This window comes from Lissotriton helveticus, chromosome 4_1 (assembly GCF_964261635.1).
Source record: "Lissotriton helveticus chromosome 4_1, aLisHel1.1, whole genome shotgun sequence".
NCBI classification, from domain to species: Eukaryota; Metazoa; Chordata; class Amphibia; order Caudata; family Salamandridae; genus Lissotriton; species Lissotriton helveticus.
Genome location: NC_136063.1, coordinates 1,888,349,035 through 1,888,372,236, shown reverse-complemented (window position 1 = coordinate 1,888,372,236; position 23,202 = coordinate 1,888,349,035). Strand labels below are relative to the sequence as shown.

The following is a 23,202-nucleotide window of genomic DNA, read 5'->3' as shown; positions in this document are numbered from 1 at the left end:
AGGTCTCAGTCCGTACGAACTATTGTTTGGGACTAGAATGTTAGTCCAGGACCTTGATAGTCAGACTTCAGTGGTTAAAGAAAAATGCTTTGATATCAAAGATCGTTTGGCTATTCTACAGGACTTAAATGAAACAAAAAAAGACCTCAGCAACATAAAGTTGAAACAACAGCCAACAACCACTGAAGAGAAACCACCTGTCCCAGCAAGGCCTGTCTGGATTCCAAAAATCGGGGATCTGGTCAGAGAGAAGATCACGGTAAAGAAGGAATTTGGGCCTTCTTACAGAAAAGCAGTTCCTGTCATGTCTGTCAACGGGACAAGATCAGTAGTACTACCGCCCCTTGCTGGTAAAAAGGAGAACCGAGTCATATCCATCGACCTGGTTAAACCACAATCATGTGGCCGATAACAAGTAGTAGGGCAAGTGGACTCCCAAGAAGTAGCAGAACACCAAAATTTGCTACATCCACAGAGGTTCAAACTGAGAGACTGATCACATTTGAAAAATCTACAGTGAATCAACAAGGACTATGCAACAAAGCAATGGAACTTAAACCTCTAAAAACCCAAAACAAAACCTTTCATCAAGAAACACCAATCTACAATGAAGTAACAAATGACTATGATGATGTAACAAAGCAAATTCCTAAAGCAAAAAGGAACACAGAAGCAATTGGAACAATTGACAGAACAGCATCAGGCTATTCATCAACTTCGATGATTTTTCTGACGATCCAAGTGAACCAGAAGTACAGCCGACAACAAGAACTTTTAAAGACAAAGCAAAGGAACTTTATCATCAACTAAAAGAAACCTATCTGATTTCTCCATGAATTGAAATTTGGGTGGCATTAGGTGCATTTGTCCTCATACTTTGGCTCATCATGGTACTATGCTTGGGACATTTCATTGAGGGAAAATATACTAAAATGGACACAGCAAGCCAGAAAATCAACTTGGTCCTTAAACCACACACATCTTCACACGTCGAGAAAAGAGAACTTTCTTCAGTAAACTTCACAGCCAATCCTATACCCGGCGGGGTAGCATGGAACAAAACTGATTATGAAATATATGGCCTGGTTGAACTCCTGAAGTATCCACACCAATTTAAGATTTCATTAAGTGACTTTGTAAAACCAAACACATTTGCTGATGATTGGGACTTTGAAAGTATTAATGATATGATGTCTGATCTTGTGATGTCTGCTAAATTTACAGAACATGATTATTTGCAAGGTTCATCTAATTATGATGAGATGTTTTGCTATAACCACTATGGTAACCATTATCTGCATAAATCTTCTCAACCTAGAAATGTTTTAAATTATAACCAATGGGAACATTGTGCAACCCCACCAAAAGGCAGTTCAAAAACATTTTATGATAAATATTCATACTTTTCAGGGTTTAACACAAGCAATGCAGAAACATTCTATTTCAAATTGTTAAATAAGACAGGAGTGAAAACCATGCTTACAAACACAAAATTGATATATTCAGACTCATTTTTTGAAAAAATGAATACATTTGGTTTTGATTTCTGGAACAATAACATTGATACGAAAACGATCTGGGGCACAAAAGATTGGCAGGTACAAGGTATAGAATCATTATTTAGAGCCTGCATGATCCCAGAACAAATTATATTTTTGAATGACACTATTCAACAAACTACCTGTCTTGGTCTAGCCAAAATCAAAGACTTAAACAAACCGTCTATTCCAAAGCCAACAACATACAGTAATAGCACTACGGATGTTGAGATAGACGTAAACCATATTTTAAACCAAAACAGAACAATCCTGAATGGAAACAATGGTTGATCTGGCCCACAGACACGAATAACTGTCAAGACAGATTCCTGAACAAAATACAGGGGCTCACATTGACCAGGCCAGACCCTAGATATTCCCAAAGACAACATCCAGGGATAATAACTACTTACAGTGTGGGAAAACTCTGCCTTCAATGGCTACATACATCCACACTGGCAGAAATTAAGCAACACCTAACTTTACTTCAAGAAGGTGCTGACTTGCGTGATTTCATTATGGGACCACGCGAACAGCGTCAAAAACATTTCATAGCGGCCTCTATATATGCAGCTTATAATGAAGCTTGGAAAGAAACTCAAATTGAGACAGCAGAAAAAATACGGGAAATTGACCGTGTTCATTTGGAAAAATCACTTTCTGTTGTAGACAATGGGTTAATGACTCTGTCTTCCAGAATATATTCACTGGACAGTATTGTGTCTTCAGCAATCAATATAATAGAGCAGGACTTACTGATGTTACAACACGGTCAGTCTCAATTACGTTCTATTGTACAGCTTGGCTGGACGTTACAAAATCTGCGTTCAGGCTATGTGGCTTGGCGTTTAATCAACACAACGTCACTATTTAATATCTTTAACCTTACTGATAAACAAATCAGTTTGCCACAAAAGGGTGCTGATTATACAATTCTGAGCATTGAAAAACTTGAAAGATTACCATTGACAATGTCAGAATGACCTGTCATTGAATGGATAATACATGGGATAATTAATATTCCAATAACGACTTTCCAGTTTCAATACTGCCAAAAATATATACAGGCAGGCCAGTATGAAAGGTTGGGTAAAGGATACATTAAGTCAACATGGGACTTGCCCTACACACACACATGTGTCAGTAATAAAGGACAGTGTATTTCTTAGTGGCAATAATTGTGCAACATCACTAAGCGGTATACTTCTGTGCCAGGGTATAAGTTTGCATGGGGCCTGTGAAGGGACATCAAATAACCTTTCATTTCACCAGCTAGGCACACCTGCAACACAAATAGAACCATTCTTTAGGAGACTCTCGAACGGGAGTTACATTCTAATTGTAGATCGCAGATGTTGCAGCCTGCTGCCAGGAAAACCTTATCTCGTTAGCGTGACTACCAGGGTCATGTGCTGTGAACGAGTATTGTTCCCGAATGATACTCCAGACAGGGAGGCAAGGCTATGAAGACTGTGCTCCTACAGACGCCAACCCAGTTGACATCATCAAAAGAAACGTATGATCTCCAAGTTGCAAGGACAACGGCAGAGATTCATTCACTGTTATCAACAAATAGCCCCCTACACTTCGCAGAAATACTAAACGAAATCTTAAATATTTCTGATACGAATGGTATCGCAAGTGTATTTAAGACAGTTTTTTCGGGAGCTTTGACTCCATTCAAAGCCATCCTTAGTATTTTTCCTAACTTCGTCCATTCCATCTTTGGCGGACTACCTCTCCTGTTGGGACTAGTAGCAGGCGTCCTATTTTTGCTACTTTTGCTTCGCTATGGCAAACCATGTCACAGACATGACTCCAGCAACAATGGAAGAAACGATCCTAGCTATCCGCTACTGGGACCGCATAACTAAAGTCCTTGGACTAGCACGGCTACGTGATTTAAATATGAATTGGTTTCTTTCATTCAGACCCTTGTGGCAGTCTTGTGTTATGCCTGTATTAAGGTGCTTGCTGTGCGGCGAGGAATGCGTGTTGGACACCTGTCTTACACTACAATCAGAAGTGCCATTGGATGCAGAGACTTTGTTGAGTCCAGTTAAGGCTCATGCATTGTGCTGTCCCCAGCGGCTACCAATCCTGATGACGGCATTCGTGGAGACTTCACCACTGCGATTGAAGGGTAGTGAAGTACAAGATGAAAGCAGCATCGATCAGGTACGACCTTCTGTCAGCAATGCTGATCAAACCATCACTGAGAGCAATCATGCTCATGACTGCATGGTAGCGTCATTTTCCAACCTAGTCGAACTCTCACCAGAAGCTGTTGACTGTTTTTTCGAACATCTGAATGATATGATGTTTTCACCAGAACAGAAGGAATAACTTTAAGCAACATGCACACAGCGTTCCCTGAACTCTGAATTTGGCCTTCACACTTTGAAAACAAAGCCACTAAAATGTTTTCAAGTTTTTGCAAGAAAACGATAACTTTTTCCAAAAACCAAAATATTTACATTTTTTTTTGGGCACTTATCTTCTGCTTAAAGTAGAACTATTCTTAGAGAACAGACATACTCTAATTTTAGGTTCCTCTAGATGACATTACCTCGACCCCTAGGTTGTTTACATGTAGAATTATATTTTATGTGATGAAGTGGTCTTGCAATTTTCTTCTGTATTAAGAGCCATTTCATGTGTTATTTTCGCAAAATCGTTCATGCTAATATGAAATACGCATCCTCTTTTGAATGATTACACTGCTTTAATGCATACAGTAACTATACTCATTTTTCGTGTATTGCGCAAAACCATTTTTAAATGCAAATTAATGTATTTTGGGGTGGTTTAATATACACAACTATTAGTTATGTTTACTATGCTTAGGTTAGTAAATATGGACATAGATTCCGTGGAGTGGGTGTGATGTATTTCCTATGGGAACTGTATCGATATTCCTGTCTCTGACCCTTGTCCGGTTAATAAATCAATAGTGGCCATACAACGGCACAGAAACCCGCTTTTTGATTAGGTCGTAGCGCCTGCTATCACATTAGGCAAGCACTATCCCTCCAGCCCCCACAGAAAGCATACCTGGGAAATCCCCCGCAGCTATTGTTTTGATTTAGCCAAGAACTCCAGTAAAGAATGTAAGAACGACCAGTTCTTATGACATCCTTATTGACATATTTATGTCCATCCTTACGTCAATCTCGGCACCTTTCAAGTATAAATAATACCGACATTGCCCTAAGCAAACACACGGTGGTGGTGACGAGATTGGAGCAGCGAGACTTCCCGAGGAGCCCAGCTGATGCAGAGAAAGCCCACGGAAGCTGCCCCTCCCTTTTGACGCGCTGAGAGAGACGTTGCCTTTTCTCTTGCCGAGAAATCCAGCTCCGGCGTTTCCAGCCGCCCTCGCAGGCAGCTGGGCTATCAAGTCCTGAGATAGAGATACCAACCCTCCAGCCTTCTAAATCCCAGGTACAGAACTGAATAACCCCTTACAGAGAATTCGTGAAGCAGACCCTTGGCAAAGCAAACTTAACTTAAACTGCTACTTATCTACTCCCGCCCACGTATTAGGCTTAGGTCAGGTACACTGGGGTAGGCGTAGTTAGAAGCACCAGTTGAGTACGATTAGTCAATGTATATATGTATGTATCTATTTTATCCATTTTAAAGTATCATATGGCTAAGAAACCATATCAATGCTTTTACAGTATTATTTTATAATTCTGTTTTTACTGTATGCACTTTACTTAACTATAAGTATTGCAATAATAGCGATTCATTTCTCTTGTACGAGAAAAGAGACTGATCAATAAATAACACCTTTTTATTAAACACGCCCGTCTCTTCCTTTTCTCTACAATCTGGTGAAACTAAGAATGCACATACTGACTGAGTAAAATAAGTTGTCTTTTGTTTTCACACAACTCTAGAGATATACTCTTGATTAGGGGAGAGCAAAGTTGTCATGTTCTATGGTTGTCAGAAACTAAATCCCTTCTTGTCTATCCAGGGAGGTTAAACTCCTCCTTGCCTATTCGAGAAAGTTTCTAGTGAACTCTGAGCTTGCTGGCAAACACAAAACTTTAAGTCTAATATCGTCAGTAGAAGACCTAGTTAACCACAGTCCTACGTCTATACTATTGAAGATATTATTCCAATGCGCAGAGCCTATTGGGATAATAGGAACTACACTACACTTTTTTTCCTCTAAGAAGAGGAACAGTAGCATTTACTTTTTGCACTGCTTGAATTTAACTTATATCATCGTAAGTCCTGGTATAAGAAGTAAGGTGTATTCCTCACGGTTAACATCTTTCTTGGCAGGTTGTTTATTTTACAGCAATATTCCCCTATGTTGTCCTGCTGATACTGCTGATTAGAGGAGCAACCTTGGAGGGTGCAGGTGAAGGAATTGCCTACTACATTGGAACAAAATCAAACATCACAAAACTATGGGAGGCAGAGGTGAGGTGTTAATATTCCTAAACACTCATGTATAAAAATTGTGATTTTCACGTTCTCTTTCTCAATAACATGGGTAAGGTCTGATGTGCATATACATTTATATACTAATAAGGTAAAACAGTGTCTTAGTCATAGTCTGGAGTGTGTAGATGTCCTATAAGAAAATGGTGACACCAAATGGGAGCATACCATATAAAGTCATAGCATGTTTTTAATCAAATTCAGTTTTCAGGGGAAGTGACTCAGTGGCCTAATACATCCACTCCAAGAATCTGCGTTTGACCTACATGGCCTGTCATCCTCCCGAGATCAATAAAATGAGTTCCATTGAGTCAGATACCAAATACCTGTTACTTTAGTGCCAAGATGCCCAAGGGTGGATGTGTGCTTTACAATCCGAAAAGTTTTCGTCACGAGTACCCATGCGCGTCGGAAGGTGGCGGCCTGCGGCTCCGCGTCCGTCATTGGTGTCGTGGTCGCTGAGATTATGTTGCGCCAGCTACTTAGAACCACCCTGCGCGCTGACGTCAGTTCTTTCTTTTTCTGCGCCAGCAAGCGCAGGTTCAGAGAGAGCTGTTACCCGAGTCCTTTTTGTCTCTCTTTTTCGAGTCGATCGACTCCTGGTGCCGTAGGGATGCCTGGTTGCTTGTAGTCCGGCATTCGGCTCCACGCTACTCAAGGTCCCGGTCCCATGGGAGGTCGAGGGACTGGTCACGGAGCCATCACCATCATTCGTCGGGTTCGAAGTGTTTGCACTCGGGGTTAAGTAAGACGAAGCATCACAAGAAGTCGAAGAATCGTCATCGCTCACTGACTTCCCCTCGCCCGTCACGTGACGCAACTGCGGATGAGGGTGGTGCCTTCCCTGTGGCTCCGGCAGAGTGCTGTCGGCCTACCCGCCCTTTCCAGGTCCGCCAGCGACTCCGGCCCAGCTGCTTGAATTTCTGTTAGCCATAGTGCACCTCTTTGGGCCGTCAGACCCCGCCGGGCCGACTGGGGGTCCTCGCCCTTCTCTGTCGGCGGCTCCGGTTCCGGCATTGCTGTTGGATCCTGCCCCAGTGCCGCAGGGCCTCCAAGGATCCAGGCCTGGATCCCGGTTGATGCTGGTTGACCTGGTGACACCTCCACCAATGGCGACCCCACCGCCAACGTTGCCCGTGGCACTGGACAACCTCGACCCAGGTCTTAGCCCCGATGTGGACACGGAGCAGGAACGGCTTCGCTTGAAGCTGATTCCGTTGATGACTGGGCCTTTCTATCCTTATGTCCAGCCTCCTTATTTTAGGCCTGTTCATCAGCCATCGGAGGAAGGGGAGGACTGGGAGGGGTCTGAGGACCCTCTCAGAGCTCAGTGTGAGTATGACCCAGACTGGGCAGAGGAACTGGGGGGGATGCCAGTGGTCTGGACACCTCTCCTGACTTTGGCATGCTCACTCCTCCTACCGTGCCTACGGAGGAGGATGCAAGCTACACAGTGGTGTTGCGTAGGGCGGCAGAGGCCCCCCACCTCCAACTCCCTAGAGTAACCGTCAGGACTAACCTCCTGACAGAAGTGCTTCAGCCGGCGGCTATCTCTGCGAAGCCACTGCTGCCTTTTAATGAGGCACTTTCTGACGTTCTTTTGGGCACCTTGTCCAGGCCCAACACAAGGGCTCCTGTGGATAGGAGCATGGCCGACGCCATCGCCCAGCTCCGGCAACCCCCTTTTCCTCTCCCAAGACCCCACCCCTGAGAGCTTGGTTGTCCAAGCTTCCATGTCCCAGTGTGCATGCCCTACCGCACCCCCAGACAGGGAATCCAAGAGACTGTAACAGTTTGGGAAGGTGATTTTTTCTTCCGCCAGTTCAGGGCTGCGATCTGTGAACGCCGCATGCCTCTTGGTACGTTATTCCCACTCTGTGTGGGATACGGTGGTGCAAGCGCTGCCTCAGTGTTCGGAGGAGGAGCAGACAATGCTCTCTCAGGATTTTGCTGAGGGGAGAGATGCAGCCAAGTACACAATACGATGTGGCCTTGACACCGCCGACTTGCTGGGCAGAGCGATTCCACGACAGTGGCGCTCCGCTGCCACGTCTGGCTGCGGACTACTAGCTTCTCGGGGATGTTCAGAACACCCTGCTGGACATGCCCTTTGATGGCATTCGCCTTTTTGGCAACAAGGAAGATAGTGGTTCTTGCCCTCTTCTCTTCTGCTTTTCGCTCCTTTCCTGGCCACGGAAGGGGCTCCCCAATACTTTTGCTTCAGACCTGCAGAGGCAGATCAGGGGGCCAGCGGGGGGGGTCAGTCGATTTCCACCCCAGTTACCACTGCCCCAAAACCTTCTGTAGCAGGGATTCTGCTCATACACAGAACTGTGCATAGAGACCTGGAACCTCAGTGAATTAGGGTTTGCCAAAACTCACCTTAGTAGCGAAAATCCCCTACCAGACTAGCAATCAGTGTCTAATTGGTTCTTCCATACCCCCAATGATTAGACAACCCAGACCATTGAACTTAGAATACATCAGGCAATGTGGAACACATGAACACTCTTTCGTTATACCCTCATACCAGTCCAAAACGGGGAGTAAATAGAGACATGTGCAAGTTTGAAATATTTATTGCTAATGCGTGCTCTCAGGCGCAGTATTTTAGCTAATACAAGCAGACATATTATAAGCAACAAGATTATCAGCATAGTTACTATTCCATAAAATACAAAGGGAGAAAGCATGTTAAAATGCAAAATGGAAAACAGGTTAGAATACACCTATATCTCACCCTCCCTTGCTAGTAGGTTATTTTATATCTACAGAAGGTCTCTTGGGATTACAAGGGCGGCCCCATACCTCTGCTCCTAGCAGAAATGGATCACATCATTCTCGGCACCATCTCTCTGTATGCGAATGTTCTCCAAGTGTGTGAGCATGCCTACACAGTGCATTATTAAACGTGCCAAAATCAGAGGTGGCCACAGCTGCATATATGTTATGTCTAGAATGTGTGCTGATCAGTCCGAACAACAACCACTGTGTTGAAATAACTTTGAAGGCCTCGGCACTCACTGTTCAGACAAAGCATACCAAGCAAGGCTGCTAGTATAGTAAAATATATTATTCTCTTGTGAAGCAAAACGCTCTGCTAGACTCTAAACATTTATAATAATGTGTGCCGTGTGCAAAGGCAGCAGAAAGGAAAAATGGTGTTTAAACTTCTAATAAGCTCATGCTAACTTAACACAGTGTAAATACAAGGCTCATCCCCATGACACTTCCTAGTCCGGTCTTTCAGGCCCATCAAACGCCAGTGGGCGGCAGGATTCGCCATCATCTTTTCCACTGGCGCACCATCACTTCGGACAAGTGGGTTTTACAAATATCCGGCGGGGCTACTCCCTCACCTTCGAGACTACCCCTCCAGCCATGCCACCCCAATACCACCGCATGTCTGGGGAACATTTGGCACTTCTTCAACAGGAAGTCGGGGCTCTTTTAGTCAAGGGGGCCATCGGGCACGTTCCTGTAGTTATTCCCACTACTTTCTGGTGCCCAAGCTGGACAAGGGCCTGCGTCCTATCTTGGACCTCAGGGACGTCAATCGCTTCCTCCGGAAGGAGAAGTTCAAGAGGCTAACCCTGTCTCAGGTCTTGTCTGCCCTGGACCCTGGAGACTAGATGGTAGCGTTGGACCTGCAGGACGCATATTTCCACATTCCTGCTGGCCCACAGCAGGTGTTACCTGCAGTTCACGGTAGGTCAGAAGCACTTTCTGCTCCATTTTGGCCTTACAGGCGCCCCTCAGGTGGTATCGAAAGTGATGGCGGTGTTCGCAGCTCATCTGCGTAGATCTGGGGTTCCAGTCTTCCCCTATCTCGATGACTGGCTGTTGAAGGCGGGCTCGCCCCAGACGGTCGTCTCCCACCTCCAGACTACGGCCGACCTCATGCATGTGCTGGGGTTCTCCATCAATGTGCCGAAGTCGCACCTGCTTCCCTCTCAGAAGCTCCTCTTCATCGGAGCGGTTCTGGATACGACACAGTTTTGGGCCTATCCTCCCAAACAGTGAGTCCAGGATATTCAGGCTACGGTTCTGATCTTTTTGCCTCAATCCTGGGTTTCAGTCAGGATGACCCTGAGGCTGCTGGGCCTCATGGCCTCCTGCATCCTGCTAGTCACTGGCATATGCAGGCTCTGCAGTGGGACCTGAAGTTCCAGTGGGCGCAGCATCAGGGGAACCTGTCCGATTACGGCCAGATCTCTATGGGCAATGCACAGCAGCTGCAGTGGTGGCTCATGAACTGGCATTGGGTCCAAGTAAGTTCCCTTCCTTCGCCAATCCGAGCACACTGTAGTGACAGACGCGTCCCTCCTGGGATGGGGGGCCATATGGGAGAGGCGGAGATCAGAGGCTTCTGGTCTCTGGCGGAGTCCAGGCCCCATATCAACCTTCTGAAGCTTCGGGCGATCTGACTTGCGCTGAAGGCATTCCTTCCCTCTCTCAAGGGGAAAGTAGTGCAGGTGTTCACAAACAAACACCACTGCCATGTGGTACTGCAACAAACAGGGCGGGCTTTGGTCGTGGGCCCTATATCAGGAGGCTCTGCGCCTCTGGACATGACTGGAACATCAGAGCATTTCCCTGGTGGCTCAACACCTGGCAGCTTCACTGAATGCCAGGGCTGACAAACTCAACCACAAGTGCATGATGGATCACGAATGGTGTCTTCACTTGGATGTGGTGCAAGGTCTCTTTCGACAGTGGGGAGAGACTTGGTTAGATCTATTTGCCACCTAAGTGAGCGTGCAATGTCAGCAATTCTGCGCTTTGTAATTTCCAAGGCGGCACTCATTAGGCGACGCTTTTCGTGCAAGTGAAGCTGCTGTCTGTTGTACACCTTTCCGCCTATACCACTTCTACCCAGAGTGCTGAAGAAGATCAGGCATGACCGGGCCCAAGTCTTTCTTGTGGCTCCAGACTGGGCTTGAAGAGTTTGGTATCCCGAGCTACTCAGTATGACGATCGATACCCCAATCCGAGTGCCTCTTCGGGAGGATCTTCTGTCGCAGCAGCAGCGGACGCTCCTTCACCCAAACCTGTCCAGTCTCCACCTCTTTGTGTGGAGATTGAGCGGCGGCAGTTGATTCCTTTTGACTTGCCTCGTGAAGTCTGTGATGTCATTCTGGAAGCCAGGCGTCCCTCCTCTAAGTTGGTATATGCCTGCAAGGAAGAACAAATTTGTGGCAAGGTGCACAGCAAAGGCTGTGGATCCCCTTTCTGCCCCTCTTTCAGAAGTTCTTCTGTTCCTTCTTTCTTTGGCCCATCAGGGCTCTGCTCTGGGCACTATCAAGGGATACCTTTATGCTTTTTCAGCCTTTCTCAGGCTCCATGATCAACCCTCTCTTTTCAAGTCCCCTGTTGTAAATAGATTTCTTAAAGGCATTACTCATCTTTTCCCTCCTTTTCCTTTCGTAATGCCACAGTGGGACTTAAACCAGGTTCTTACATATTTAATGTGCTCTCTCTTTCAGCCTCTTCACAACTGTCTTCTTCATCTGCTTACTTTGAAGACTGCTTTCCTGGTTACCATCACCTCTGCCAGGAGAGGGAGTGAGCTCCAGGCTCTTTCTTGTAAACCTTCTTTTCTGTCTGTTGATCCGGACAAGGTTGTGCTCAGAACATGTCCATCCTTTCTGCCTAAGGTTGTTACTGCCTTTCACATTGGGCAGACCATCACTTTGCCCACCTTTTTTCCGCCTCTGCATCCTTCTAGAGAGGAAGAGAGGCTCCACCGTCTAGACCCAAAACATGCACTCTCGTTTTACTTGAACCGCACAAAACAGTTCCGGGTGGATGACAAGCTCTTTGTTGGCAAAGTTGGCGCCAAGAAAGGTCGGGCCGTACACAAGCAGACTATCTCCCAATGGGTCGTCTTGTGTATTAAAGCCTGCTATTCTCTGGCTAAAAAGGAGCCTCCGTTGGGGCTGCGCGCCCATTCCACCAGGGCGACGGCAGCCACTACGGCATTGGGGCGTGGTGTCCACTTACAAGACATCTGTCAGGCAGCTATGTGGGCCTCGCTGCACACTTTTACTAAGCACTACTGCCTGGACAGCCAAGTCTGAAGAGGCTTCTTTGGCCGTTCTGTTTCCCGGGACTTCCTGATGTGATCTTGGTTCGCAGACCCTCCACCGGGGTTGGTATTGCTGAGGTATCTATTCTAAGGTAAGGAATGTATCACTAGGTGTTTCTTTCAGATGTACAAGTTACTTACCTTCGGTAACAATATAGCTGTAAGAAACATTAGTAGTGATAGGTTCCTTACCACTCCACCCATCATCTCAGTTCTACAAACTGATTTCTAGGGTTACGGTCATCCTTTTCAGGGCCCTAGTTTCAAGGCACCACTCGTCAGTTTCTTGCATGGCTCTGCGTTGCTGGTGCAGAAAGTCATGTACAGAACTGACATCAGCGCGCGAGGGCGGCGTCTTAAGTAGCTGCCGCAACGTCATCTCGGCTACCACGGCACCAACGACGGATACAGAGCCGCCACCTTCCAACGCTCAGGGGTACTGCTGACGAAAACTTTCCGGATCCAGTCTGATGCCTGGGGGTGATTCTAAGGCAAGGAATCTATCACTACTAATGTTTCTTACAGATATATTTTTACCGAAGGTAAGTAACTTATTCAATTGACCTATTTTGTTATATATTAACAGGGTAATGAACGGTAACACCATTCTGGATGTGGATGGTTAGTCCTAAGAAATATGGCAAAACAATCCTATGATGTTTACAAAACCCTACCACTTAGCCTTTCGACAATCAATGCTGTATATTGTAGGGCGGATTTTATCTTTGAACAACAAGAAGCGATACTCTGTAATCAAGATCACAAACAAATAGCTAACAATATTTGCTAACTGAAAACTCCATTCACTCTTGTAAAGGCAAACAGCCTGCTGCGTGTATTCAAATTATTCTTCTTTATATATTTTATAGAAAGATGTTGACAAATGATTGGAGTAAGTGCACTCCAGTGTGGATGGCTTTTTCTAACGTGTTCCAGTGAAGCACAAGTTAAGACTTTAGAGTGCACGCCATTAGGCATGCTGCCTACAAGAAAACGGTAGACCGATGTTAGATTCAGACACAGCACCTGGACACAGCAGATAGCACATAAGAAAATGGTGACCCCAAAGGTCCCAATGGGGCATTTAGAAGGTTAGCAGTGAGATATAGGATCATTAGCATAGATCATGACAAATACAGTATTAACAAATTTAAAACAGAGATTTTATCACTGAGGAGACTGTCCCATTTTGATGTTGCCTAACAGACATAGGCCCTACATTACAATGCGCTATGGCATTGGTTATTCAAGTGTCAAACTTCTACAAATTAGGATGCTATCTTGGTTTCGGCGGCCCATTGCAGCCCTCCGCTTGTGTTGGGGGGAGGTGTGTGTGCACTGGGGGGCATTTTCACTGCACCAAGTGGCAGGCACTGTCCATTTGGGACATTGCGGCAAGTGCTGCAGTCAGCAGCACCCGCCAGAGTGTTAAAGTACAAAATGTGACCGCCATGGTGGCAGTGCATCCTAATTGGGTGGGCGGGACCGCCGCATGTATTGCGGACGGTCCTGGTCACCACCACAATGGCAGACAGACAGACTCCAGTCCGTCCACCATCGTAATCGGACCCATAGTTTTTAGTTTTAACAGCTATTTAGTTTTCTTGGTATAATGTTTAAAATATTTTTTTGTTATTACTAGTTATTTTATATGTATAAATATTGTTTTTAATGTTAAAATATATTTTGTGATTTTTTCCCCCTTATTTTTAGGGTTTTGGGTTTTATAGGGGGTAAGGGTGGGGAGTTACTTAAAATATATTTGTTTAAAATAATATATATTTTTTAATTTACATTCATTTTATTTAGCAGTGGGATGTTGGGTTTATAGCAGGATACAGGTGGGGAGTAACGTAAAATATATTCGTTTAAAGTAATATATTTTTCAATTTATAATTTTAGGAGAGGGATCTTGGGTGTACAGGGGAGAAGGGTGGGGAGTGATTTAAAATATATTTCTTTGATGTAATATATATATAAAAATGTATTTATTACCTAAAATTTGTAATACATTTTATAAATTATATAATAAATATGAATTTCTTCGTATTTTGTGTCATTTTCAGAATTTACCTGAAATATGTATTTTTTAAAGTTTTTACTTAAGTTAATTTGTATTTATTAAATATGATTACTTGTATTTGTTTTAAAATATATATATGTTTCAAAAATAAAATTATAAAACAATTAGAAAAACATTAATATTTTCTGTAAAAAAGGATACATTTTCTGTAAATTTAAATTTTGAATTAAAATGTGTATTGTTTTTTGAAATTTAAAAAAAAATAAAAAGTATTCACATTTAAAAAATTGAATTAACAATATATAGCATTTAAGGAATATTTGAAACAATTTTTGGTAATTAAAAAATTATTATGGTTAATTTTGTATTTATATATTTTTTTTACATTTTTGGGTACTTTCTCAGAATATATTTAATGTACATATTTTATATATTTTTATACTTTTTTTATAATATAAAAATATATATTTAGGTTTTTGTCATTATTATTATATTAATTCTCCATTCTTGTCTTTGGGGAGATAGTCTTTTTTTCATTTTTATTATTTGGCCATTTTTTTCTATTGTCTCAATTTTCTGTTTATTTCGTTTTTAGGTCATTTTAGGTCCTTTTGGATTACGGAAGTTCGTGGTTGGGAGCTGCGTTTAGTCGCTTAAGGTAATGTTGTTTTATTTTACTTCTAAGGTAATTTTAGGGCAGGGAGAAGCTAATGGTAGTATAGTTAAAGTGGTTATAGTGTTAAATGTCCGTTTTTTGTGTAGTATGGGGTTGTTTTGGTAGTGTAGTGTTTGATGTGTTTGACGTCATTTTTAAGAGTACTAGAGTGTTATATATTGCTACTTATGTGATATTTAATTGTGTTTGTTATATTAATTGTTAAATGGGGTTGTGTAAATGTATGGCAGAGTCAGGATAGGAATCACGTTCCAAATCCATGTAAGTCCATTTTACGGTAGCAAAGGCCATTCGCACATCCAGGGATAGGGACCGCAGCATCTTCTCTGATCCTCTTGGCGCTTCCCAACACTCCATGGAGATGCCTGAGATTAAGGGCTGTGTTACGACCTTGCATAGATCTTGAGTCCGAGGCGGGGAGCAGGGGGAGAATCTGCAGGGCCAATAGCTTTACAAGAATCTTTGCTTCTGCTATAGCAACAATATTGGTCGATAAGACATACATTGGTCGCTTGGTCTCCCCTCCTTGTCTATTACCACTATTGTCCCCAACCCCTGATCCATCAGGAGTCTTCAGTGTCCTGCTTTCATCGAACATTGCCAATAAGTGCGGTGCGGTTATCTGTGACGTGAGCTTGTATAATTTTATTGGGATACCATTTTGTCCCTGTGCTTGCCACACTTTAGGGCTCTAATAGCCTGTGTTACTTTGGCTACAGTCAGGTCTTCCTCTGACAGCTGACCTTCTTCTGTCGAAACCGGCAGCGAGATATCCTCCAGACACTCTAAGGATTCCTGTTCCGAATATATTGTGCCTGTGGAGTAGATCTCAGGGTAGTGGTCTGCGAAGGCCTCAGCCATTGCTAAGGGGTCTTTGAGGGTCGTCTCTGTGGTACTGAAAATTTTGGACCTGTGTCATAAACATCGTCGTATCATGACGATTTTGATATCAGCAGACCGAGAATGGCTAGTACACTATGCACAAGCATTTTCGTCATATTTAAATGACAAAATCACCCTGAAATCAGAGTTTTCGTCCTGAACCCTCAGGTTCCATTTTGTGAACGGCAGCCATTTTGTGATTGCCCTCACATAGGCAGATGACCTAGGCCAAGCGAGTCTTAAGGACACGTACACCTTCAGCTGACTTCTCTGTGACCTAGGCAAGCTGACTCCACTGCCCGAAGCCAAACCTGTTCGACCAGTTCCCTTCCCAGTAGCTGATCGAGATAGCATCAAGGCACAACATGCCATAAACCTTTTCATCGCACACACACCCTGTCTTATCTTACTCACACCTGACTCTGCTCCCTTCTTTATGGCCTGTTTACGATGGGGATGTGCCAGATTTTCATTATGGGTTTCTGCAGCTTGTGTAAGAAGGAATGTTGGGTTTTTGCATGTTTGCAAAAGCTAGAACTGCCCCTTTCTTTTTTTGTACTGAGTCATGTAACGCTATTAGCATATAAAAGACCTCTGTCCTCTGTGTTCCTCAGACTGCCTCATTCAATTGCTAAGGCAGTTGGGTGACGTAGCCTCACTTATTGAAAGTTTAATAAAGATCTCTTTTCATATTTTCAGCTTCTGTGCCAAGTTCATTTTATTAGTAAGTATTCCATAATGGCGAAATTTTCAAGTTCTTCATCTCTCCTGAGTTAGAGGTGATGGAAGGGACCCATCTACTTGCTCTCTCATGCTGATACAACCAGCCCTGCAATTTACCTGCTTTGTCACCAGTTTCGTGTAGTCAGTGTTGTGTTTCTTTAATTTTGTTCCTGACCTCTTCTGTCACGCAATCTCTATAGTCTGGCTGTTTGAGTTTTAGCATATGCTGTAAGTCGTCATCGGAATTTCTTACTGTTTGCATTTCTAGGTCTAGGATGTCCTGTTCAAGCTTTGTTACTGTCGCTCTCTTCTCTCGTTTGTGCCCTGAAATCAGAGAGAGTGCCTGTCCCCTTTCCACCTCCTTATAAGCATCCCATAGTATCTGTGGTGAAGAGACTGTATTAATGTTTTCCTGAAAGTTAAGGTCAGTTGCCTCAGTCCTTTCTTATTGTTTGTAAGAAACTGGTGTGGGAGCACACTGCTTCACAACACAGCAGAGTCGCCCCATGGCATCATGGTAGATGCAGTTCAGATCGACAAGCAAGTACACTTGGAAAGTATTGAGTGTTTCACCAGGTGGGTGCAGATTAGTGATGGCCATCTCTGCACACGTGTTTCTGGATTATTATCCCCGTCATCAGCAGAAATTAGGCAAAATTATTTGGGGTTGCTGAGCAGGCTGCCGTATTCTTGGAATGCAGTATCTCTCCAGGCGCGCAGGTGCCTCTCCACGAGCTCGTCAGCTCAAAGCGGCTCGATGGAGCCTTTAAGTAAGAAACTGGTGGGTAGCACACTGCTTCACCTCCCAGCATAGTCGCCCCTGGGCATCATGGTAGATGCAGTTCAGATAGACAAGCGAGTACACTTGGAAAGTCTTGAGTGTTTCACCAGTTGGGTGCAGATTAGTGCTGGCCATCTCTGGACACGTGTTTCTGGATTATTATCCGTCATCAGCAGAGATTAGGCAAAATTATTTGGGGTTGCTGAGCAGGCTGCCGTATTCTTGGAACGCAGTATCTCTCCAGGCGCGCAGGTGCCTCTCCACAAACTCGTCAGCTCAAAGCGGCTCGAGGCAGCCTTTAAGTAAGAAACTGGTGTGGGAGCACACTGCTTCACCTCCCAGCAGAGTCACCCCTGGGCATCATGGTAGATGCATTTCAGATCGACAAGCGAGTACACTTGGAAAGTCTTGAGTGTTTCACCAGTTGGGTGCAGATTAGTGCAGGCCATCTCTGGACACGTGTTTCTGGATTATTATCCGTCATCAGCAGAGATTAGGCAAAATTTTTTAGGGTTGTTGAGCAGGCTGCCGTATTCTTGGAACGCAGTATCTCTCCAGGCGCGCAGGTGCCTCTCCACGAGCTCGTCAGCTCAAAGCGGCTCGAGGGAGCCTTTAAGTAAGAAACTGGTGTCGGAGCACACTGCTTCACCTCCCAGCAGAGTCACCCCTGGGCATCATGGTAGATGCAGTTCAGATCGACAAGCGACTACACTTGGAAAGTCTTGAGTGTTTCACCAGGTGGGTGCAGATTAGTGCTGGCCATCTCTGGACACGTGTTTCTGGATTATTATCCGTCATCAGCAGAGATTAGGCAAAATTATTTGCGGTTGCTGAGCAGGCTGCCTTATTCTTGGAACGCAGTATCTCTCCAGGCGCGCAGGTGCCTCTCCACGAGCTTGTCAGATCAAAGCGGCTCGAGGGAGCCTTTAAGTAAGAAACTGGTGTGGGAGCACACTGTTTCACCTCCCAGCAGTCGCCCCTGGGTATCATGGTAGATGCAGTTCAGATCAACAAGCGAGTACACTTGGAAAGTCTTGAGTGTTTCACCAGGTGGGTGCAGATTAGTGCTGGCCATCTCTGGATACGTGTTTCTGGATTATTATCTGTCATCAGCAGAGATTAGGCAAAATTATTTGGGTTTTCTTATTGTTTGTACTTTGATATACCAGGGATTAATTGCCACTGGGCCCGAACACCGCGTGTTGCCCACCCATGGGAGAGTGATCATATATACCCCTCTCTAGGTGTCTTACAACCGTGAAATGGGAAAAGAGAGAGAAATTTAAAAAAAGTTAATTTGCTGCCGACTTCCATGAGCTCCTGAGTGAAACTTGTTTTCTGGTATAGTGGGGTTCAGGGATCTCCAAATATCGATTAGGCCCATTGCTAAGAGAAATTCCGACAATCGTGTTAGTGTGGGACTGAGGACACTGAGTGGCTTACGGTCAAGAAAGTCATAGCCCGTCATGTTAAAGTCATCTCCCAGATATAGACGACACACTGGAAAATAAAGTATAAGAATACCCAAATCTGTCAAAGTCAAGTCTTTTAGCATTGGCGGGATGTATACTGACAGGATATTTATTGCTTTTCCTGCCCATGATCCCGAGATCGCCACATATGTGCCCAGTCTGTCAGACCACAACTTTTCTATTATAAGGGTTAGTCCTTTCTTGAGGAGAATCCCAGTGCCTCTTGAGCCCGATGTATATCCTGCATGTACTTCCATTTCATAACCCCAGCGATTTAGAGCCTTACATTTGTTTCCCATGAGATGGGTCTCTTGTAAGAGAACCACATCTGGGGAGTGTCTCTTAATGAACTGGAGCACTATGCCATTCTTGACTTTACTCCCCAAACCATTTACATTCCAAGACATTAGTTTAATTTCCGCCTTGGCTTGGCACGTCATGTGATGACCGGTCTGTTTTTCCAATTAGCCATGTGGCATAGCTCCAATGGGTCTCTCCCCCCACAGGGCACTATCAAGCCACTAATGATGGTTGTAATATAATGGACGTGTTGGTGGATATTTCCTTCTAGTTTCTTGAAGCATAAGAAAATGCACAGCAAAACAACTAAGAAAAGTTGAACAACCCCCCACCCTTCCCCGTCCCCTAAGACACCTCACCCTGCAACCCTGCCTGATGGTGCCCCATTTGCCTGCCCCCAACTCAGCAGAGAGCCTGTCGACCCCTCCTAACTTAATGAACATAGAGAACGTATGCTTGCCCTTCCCCCCATCTTCGATGCTACGGTTATTCCATCTGTGATTAGTTGAGAGTTACAATTTTCATCAGTTCAGAAGTGGTTCATTGTCTCAGCCCATTCCGGCTAATGCTTCTAACTGGGCCTGATGAGGTATATGCCCCATCTTATTATGCTAACTTGGGAACAGATCTTTCGGGAGAAAGTTACTTTAGCAGACATTTGCCCAGCAGGTCAAGGAAGGTGCGTTTCTCTTGTTCCCTAATTTGGGAAGCAATCGATCTTTTATGACACTTCTCCGGAAAGGGCATCCTCAGTTTGTCGATCGTTTGGGCCCATTGTTGTTTTCCTTGGTCTTCCACGACAGGCCTCATTTCCAGCGCCTCTAACTGTTCTCCAGCCTTCTAGCTATTTCCATCCCTCCTGTGGTGTAACAAAGAACCAAAACCGCCCCCTCGGACTCCACACGCTAGTGTGCCGGGAAAAGAATAGAATACTTCAGTCCTTTATCTCTGAGCGCTTTCTTCACCGCTATGAAGCTGAACCTCAGTCTTTGTGTTTTTTTAAGATGAAATCCGTGAAGAAGGTAACCTGTGAGTGCTCAAATAGGACTAGTGGAGCTGTACAGGCAGTTTGCAATATGGCGTCGCGATCTCTGTTGTTAAAGAGATGTGCTATGATGGGTCCCCGGGTTTGGGGCGTCCCCCCAGGCACAAAAAGAGCTCTTTCTACTGTAAAAAACTTTGAGAGTTCCTTTGGTTGGTGGTGCCCACAAATAAATTCTTTGACAAATAGGTCAGTAGCTTATCCTTGGCCCGCTCCGAGACTCCCAGAATTCGAACTTTGTTCCGTCTCGATCATCCTTCCTGATCTTCTAGCCTGGCCTCCAGCTGGAAATTGAACATTTGCATTTCTTTCATTTGAGCCTTTAAAGTTGAGATGTCCTGGAGCAAAGCTTTTGTGGAGTCTTCTACTGTTTGCACCCTTGCCCCCATATAGCATACGTCTGCTTGGATTAACTAAAACTCTGTTGTAACTGAGGCTATCCGGCTCTCATGTGCCGTTTGTACCCCTCTTATGGCTGCCATGATGTAGTGTAGGGATAGCTATCATCACTCGTTGCTGCTTGGGCCTCTGGTGGTAAGCGTTCGTGAGGAAATTCCTGGGCTTCAGTTCCCTTCGGAAGGATACATTTGTCCAGCTTCATCTGAAATGCTGCTCTTTACATTCTTCCCCTCAGTCATTGTAGAGCCTGGGCTCTGCTACACTCGCGATATTCTTCGTTTGGGACACCTTGTGAGCTGCTGCCACCTGCCATGAGCTACCGATGCAACCCCTGTGGCCTGTCAGGTTTTCACCCTGTTCCTCTGACAGTTTGTCCTCTCCCACTCACCAATTGGCGGGTGGGGTAGTTGTGGGTTCATCACACTGCTCCTACCCGCAAGTAATTAATTTCGCGCCCACTTCTAGTCTTCTCCGTTATGGATTGACTCCTGCTCGTGTCCAAAAAGAGGAGGGGGGCTTCATGTTTTCTAGGTGCTTCGATCTCTACCAAAGAACTCCCACCCGACCCCCGGGAATCTGTGATGCAAACAGTTTTTAAGCTTTTTTGCCCCCTCTCCTCTGGGCCGGTAAGTGGGCAGGATCAATGGGGTGGATGTCAGTTCCCCAAAAATCGAGGCCGGTGCCGCGTCCTCTCTGCCAGGCCTCAATACAATCTCCAGGCCTGCGTAGTGTTGCTGGGGAGGGGGAGCCAATAAGAATAGTGCAGCTGCCTGTGGAGATGGTGATAGCGGATTTGCTCGGCGACCTCTCCTCAGTGATGTCGCTGACCATGTCATATTATATGTGACATCATCAGCAGTGCATTGAAGGGGTGGGAGTTATAGTTAGCTCAACTAACTATAACAGCCACATTTTTCTGGTTTTGAATGAGTGAAATTTCCAACTAACTATAACGTTCTGAAACATATTGTTTTTTGCTGTGAATTTCTAAGGTTTTTTAAATGCTAATGTCTAACTAGAACGGCCTTGAAACCTATGTTTTTTTCAGTGAATTTCAAAGGTTTTTTAAATGCTAATTTCTAACTATAATGTCCGTGAAACCTATGGTTTTTGCAGTGAATTTCTAAGGTTTTTTAAATGCTAATTTCTAACTATCACGGCCTTGAAACCTCTGGTTTTTTCAGTGAATTTCAAAGGTTTTTTAAATGCTAGTTTCTAACTATAACGTCCCGAAAACCTATATTTTTTAGTAAATATCAAAGTACTATTGTGCTATTTATCATTAAAAATCTTTTTGAAGTTTACCAGCACGTACAATAAAATAAACGGAAAAACTATTATGTAATGGAATGTATTTCACAAATTACACTGCTACTTTTTAAAGACTACAACATAATTTTACATTTCCATAACATTTTATTTTCCCTTTTTTTTGCTATTCTCAGATTCCACTTAACTTTACTATACACAGTGATGTCAATTTAAGAATCATCATGAAACAGCGGGGTAAAAAACAAAACACTAGATTGTTAAAAAAAATGTGTGTACAAGATTATTTTCAATATCTTTACCTATATGTGTTCCTCCGTAAAAAAAAATCATTACATCCTTCTACAGGATGTCTTTTATTTAACTCAACCACAGTTTCAAAATATATACAAATTTACATCTTCTACAATATACAGAAGAAATATGTGAACTATTTTAATTTCAATGCAATTTTTCCAAATGTTATGTTATGTTATTTAAACGTATAACACACTCAGCTACTCCGAAGAGTGCCCCTGCGCGAGCCAGACAGGGAAAGCATGGTGAGGTTACACAAACAAATGAGTTGTCAGATTTTTCTTGAAAAGGCGGAGGTCTTGGATGTTGCGGAGGGCAAAAAGAAGTGAGTTACAGGCAGATGACGCTCTAACAGCAAGGGAGCAGCTCCCCATTCTTGAGAGCCGAAATCTAGGGATGTGGGCCAAAAGCTGGGAAGAAGACCGAAGATGCCTGGTGGGGAATAGAACAGAAAGTGATTGTATAAATAAGGGGGACCACCGGCGTGAAGAGCAAGGTGGGCTAGAGTCAGGGCTTTAAACTTCACTTGTTGAGCCACCGGGAGCCAGTAAGCGCAAATGCTGACTAACGCTGGATCCCATAGGAATATTAAAGAGGAGCTGTCCGGCAGCATTGTGAACAACCTGTAATTTGTTCAGCAGATAATTCGGAAGACCAATGTATAAGGCGTTGGCATAGTCAATCCAAGAAAGAGTCAGTTCCCGGGTCACCGTTTCCTTGGCAGCTCTGGGAAGAAGTGGGAAAAATATCCTCAGAGTTTTAAGTATGCCAGAACAATTCCCAATTTAGGCCCCCATTAGGACTTTGACCGCCCGCCATCCTCATGGTACAAGGGAAGGCCCACCATAAGGGCGGGGGTCCCGTGGGGGCTATTAGGATGCGCCCACCACATTGGCGGGCTCATCCCGTATTCCTAACACCGCCCGCCACAATGCTAAGAATACATCTTGTGCATTTCAAAGCACAACGTGACAGGCACGTTGTTCTTTGAAAGGCGGTACCCCCCATGTGCACCCCCCAACTCCCCGGAGTCGAAGCAGACACTGCATGCCTTTCCGTGGCGGCAAGGCATCCAATACAGCACATTGTAATATGGCTGGGGGTGTCACACAGACACCGCCACCATATTGCAGCCTTTTCCGCCCCGGACCCCTCAGCCATTCTAATATGGCGGGGGCTATTTCTTAAGGGATGGCAGGTGGATCGCCCCCGCCAGGGGCTACCGCCGGCCCGGCGGGGCGATCTGCCCGT

At 44.6% G+C, this 23,202-nt stretch overlaps 1 protein-coding gene across 4 annotated transcripts in view; it reads left to right on the top strand.

Annotated features, from left to right (window-relative positions):
* LOC144827733 (sodium- and chloride-dependent neutral and basic amino acid transporter B(0+)-like) overlaps window positions 1-23,202 on the top strand; it is a 3,091,484-nt gene that overhangs the window by 426,184 nt on the left and 2,642,098 nt on the right. For all 4 annotated transcript variants that reach the window (XM_078685937.1, XM_078685938.1, XM_078685939.1 and 1 more), the window contains one exon: window positions 5,838-5,978. In XM_078685937.1, coding sequence (XP_078542063.1) covers window positions 5,838-5,978 — 141 coding nt within the window. The remainder of the gene's footprint in view (window positions 1-5,837; window positions 5,979-23,202) is intronic.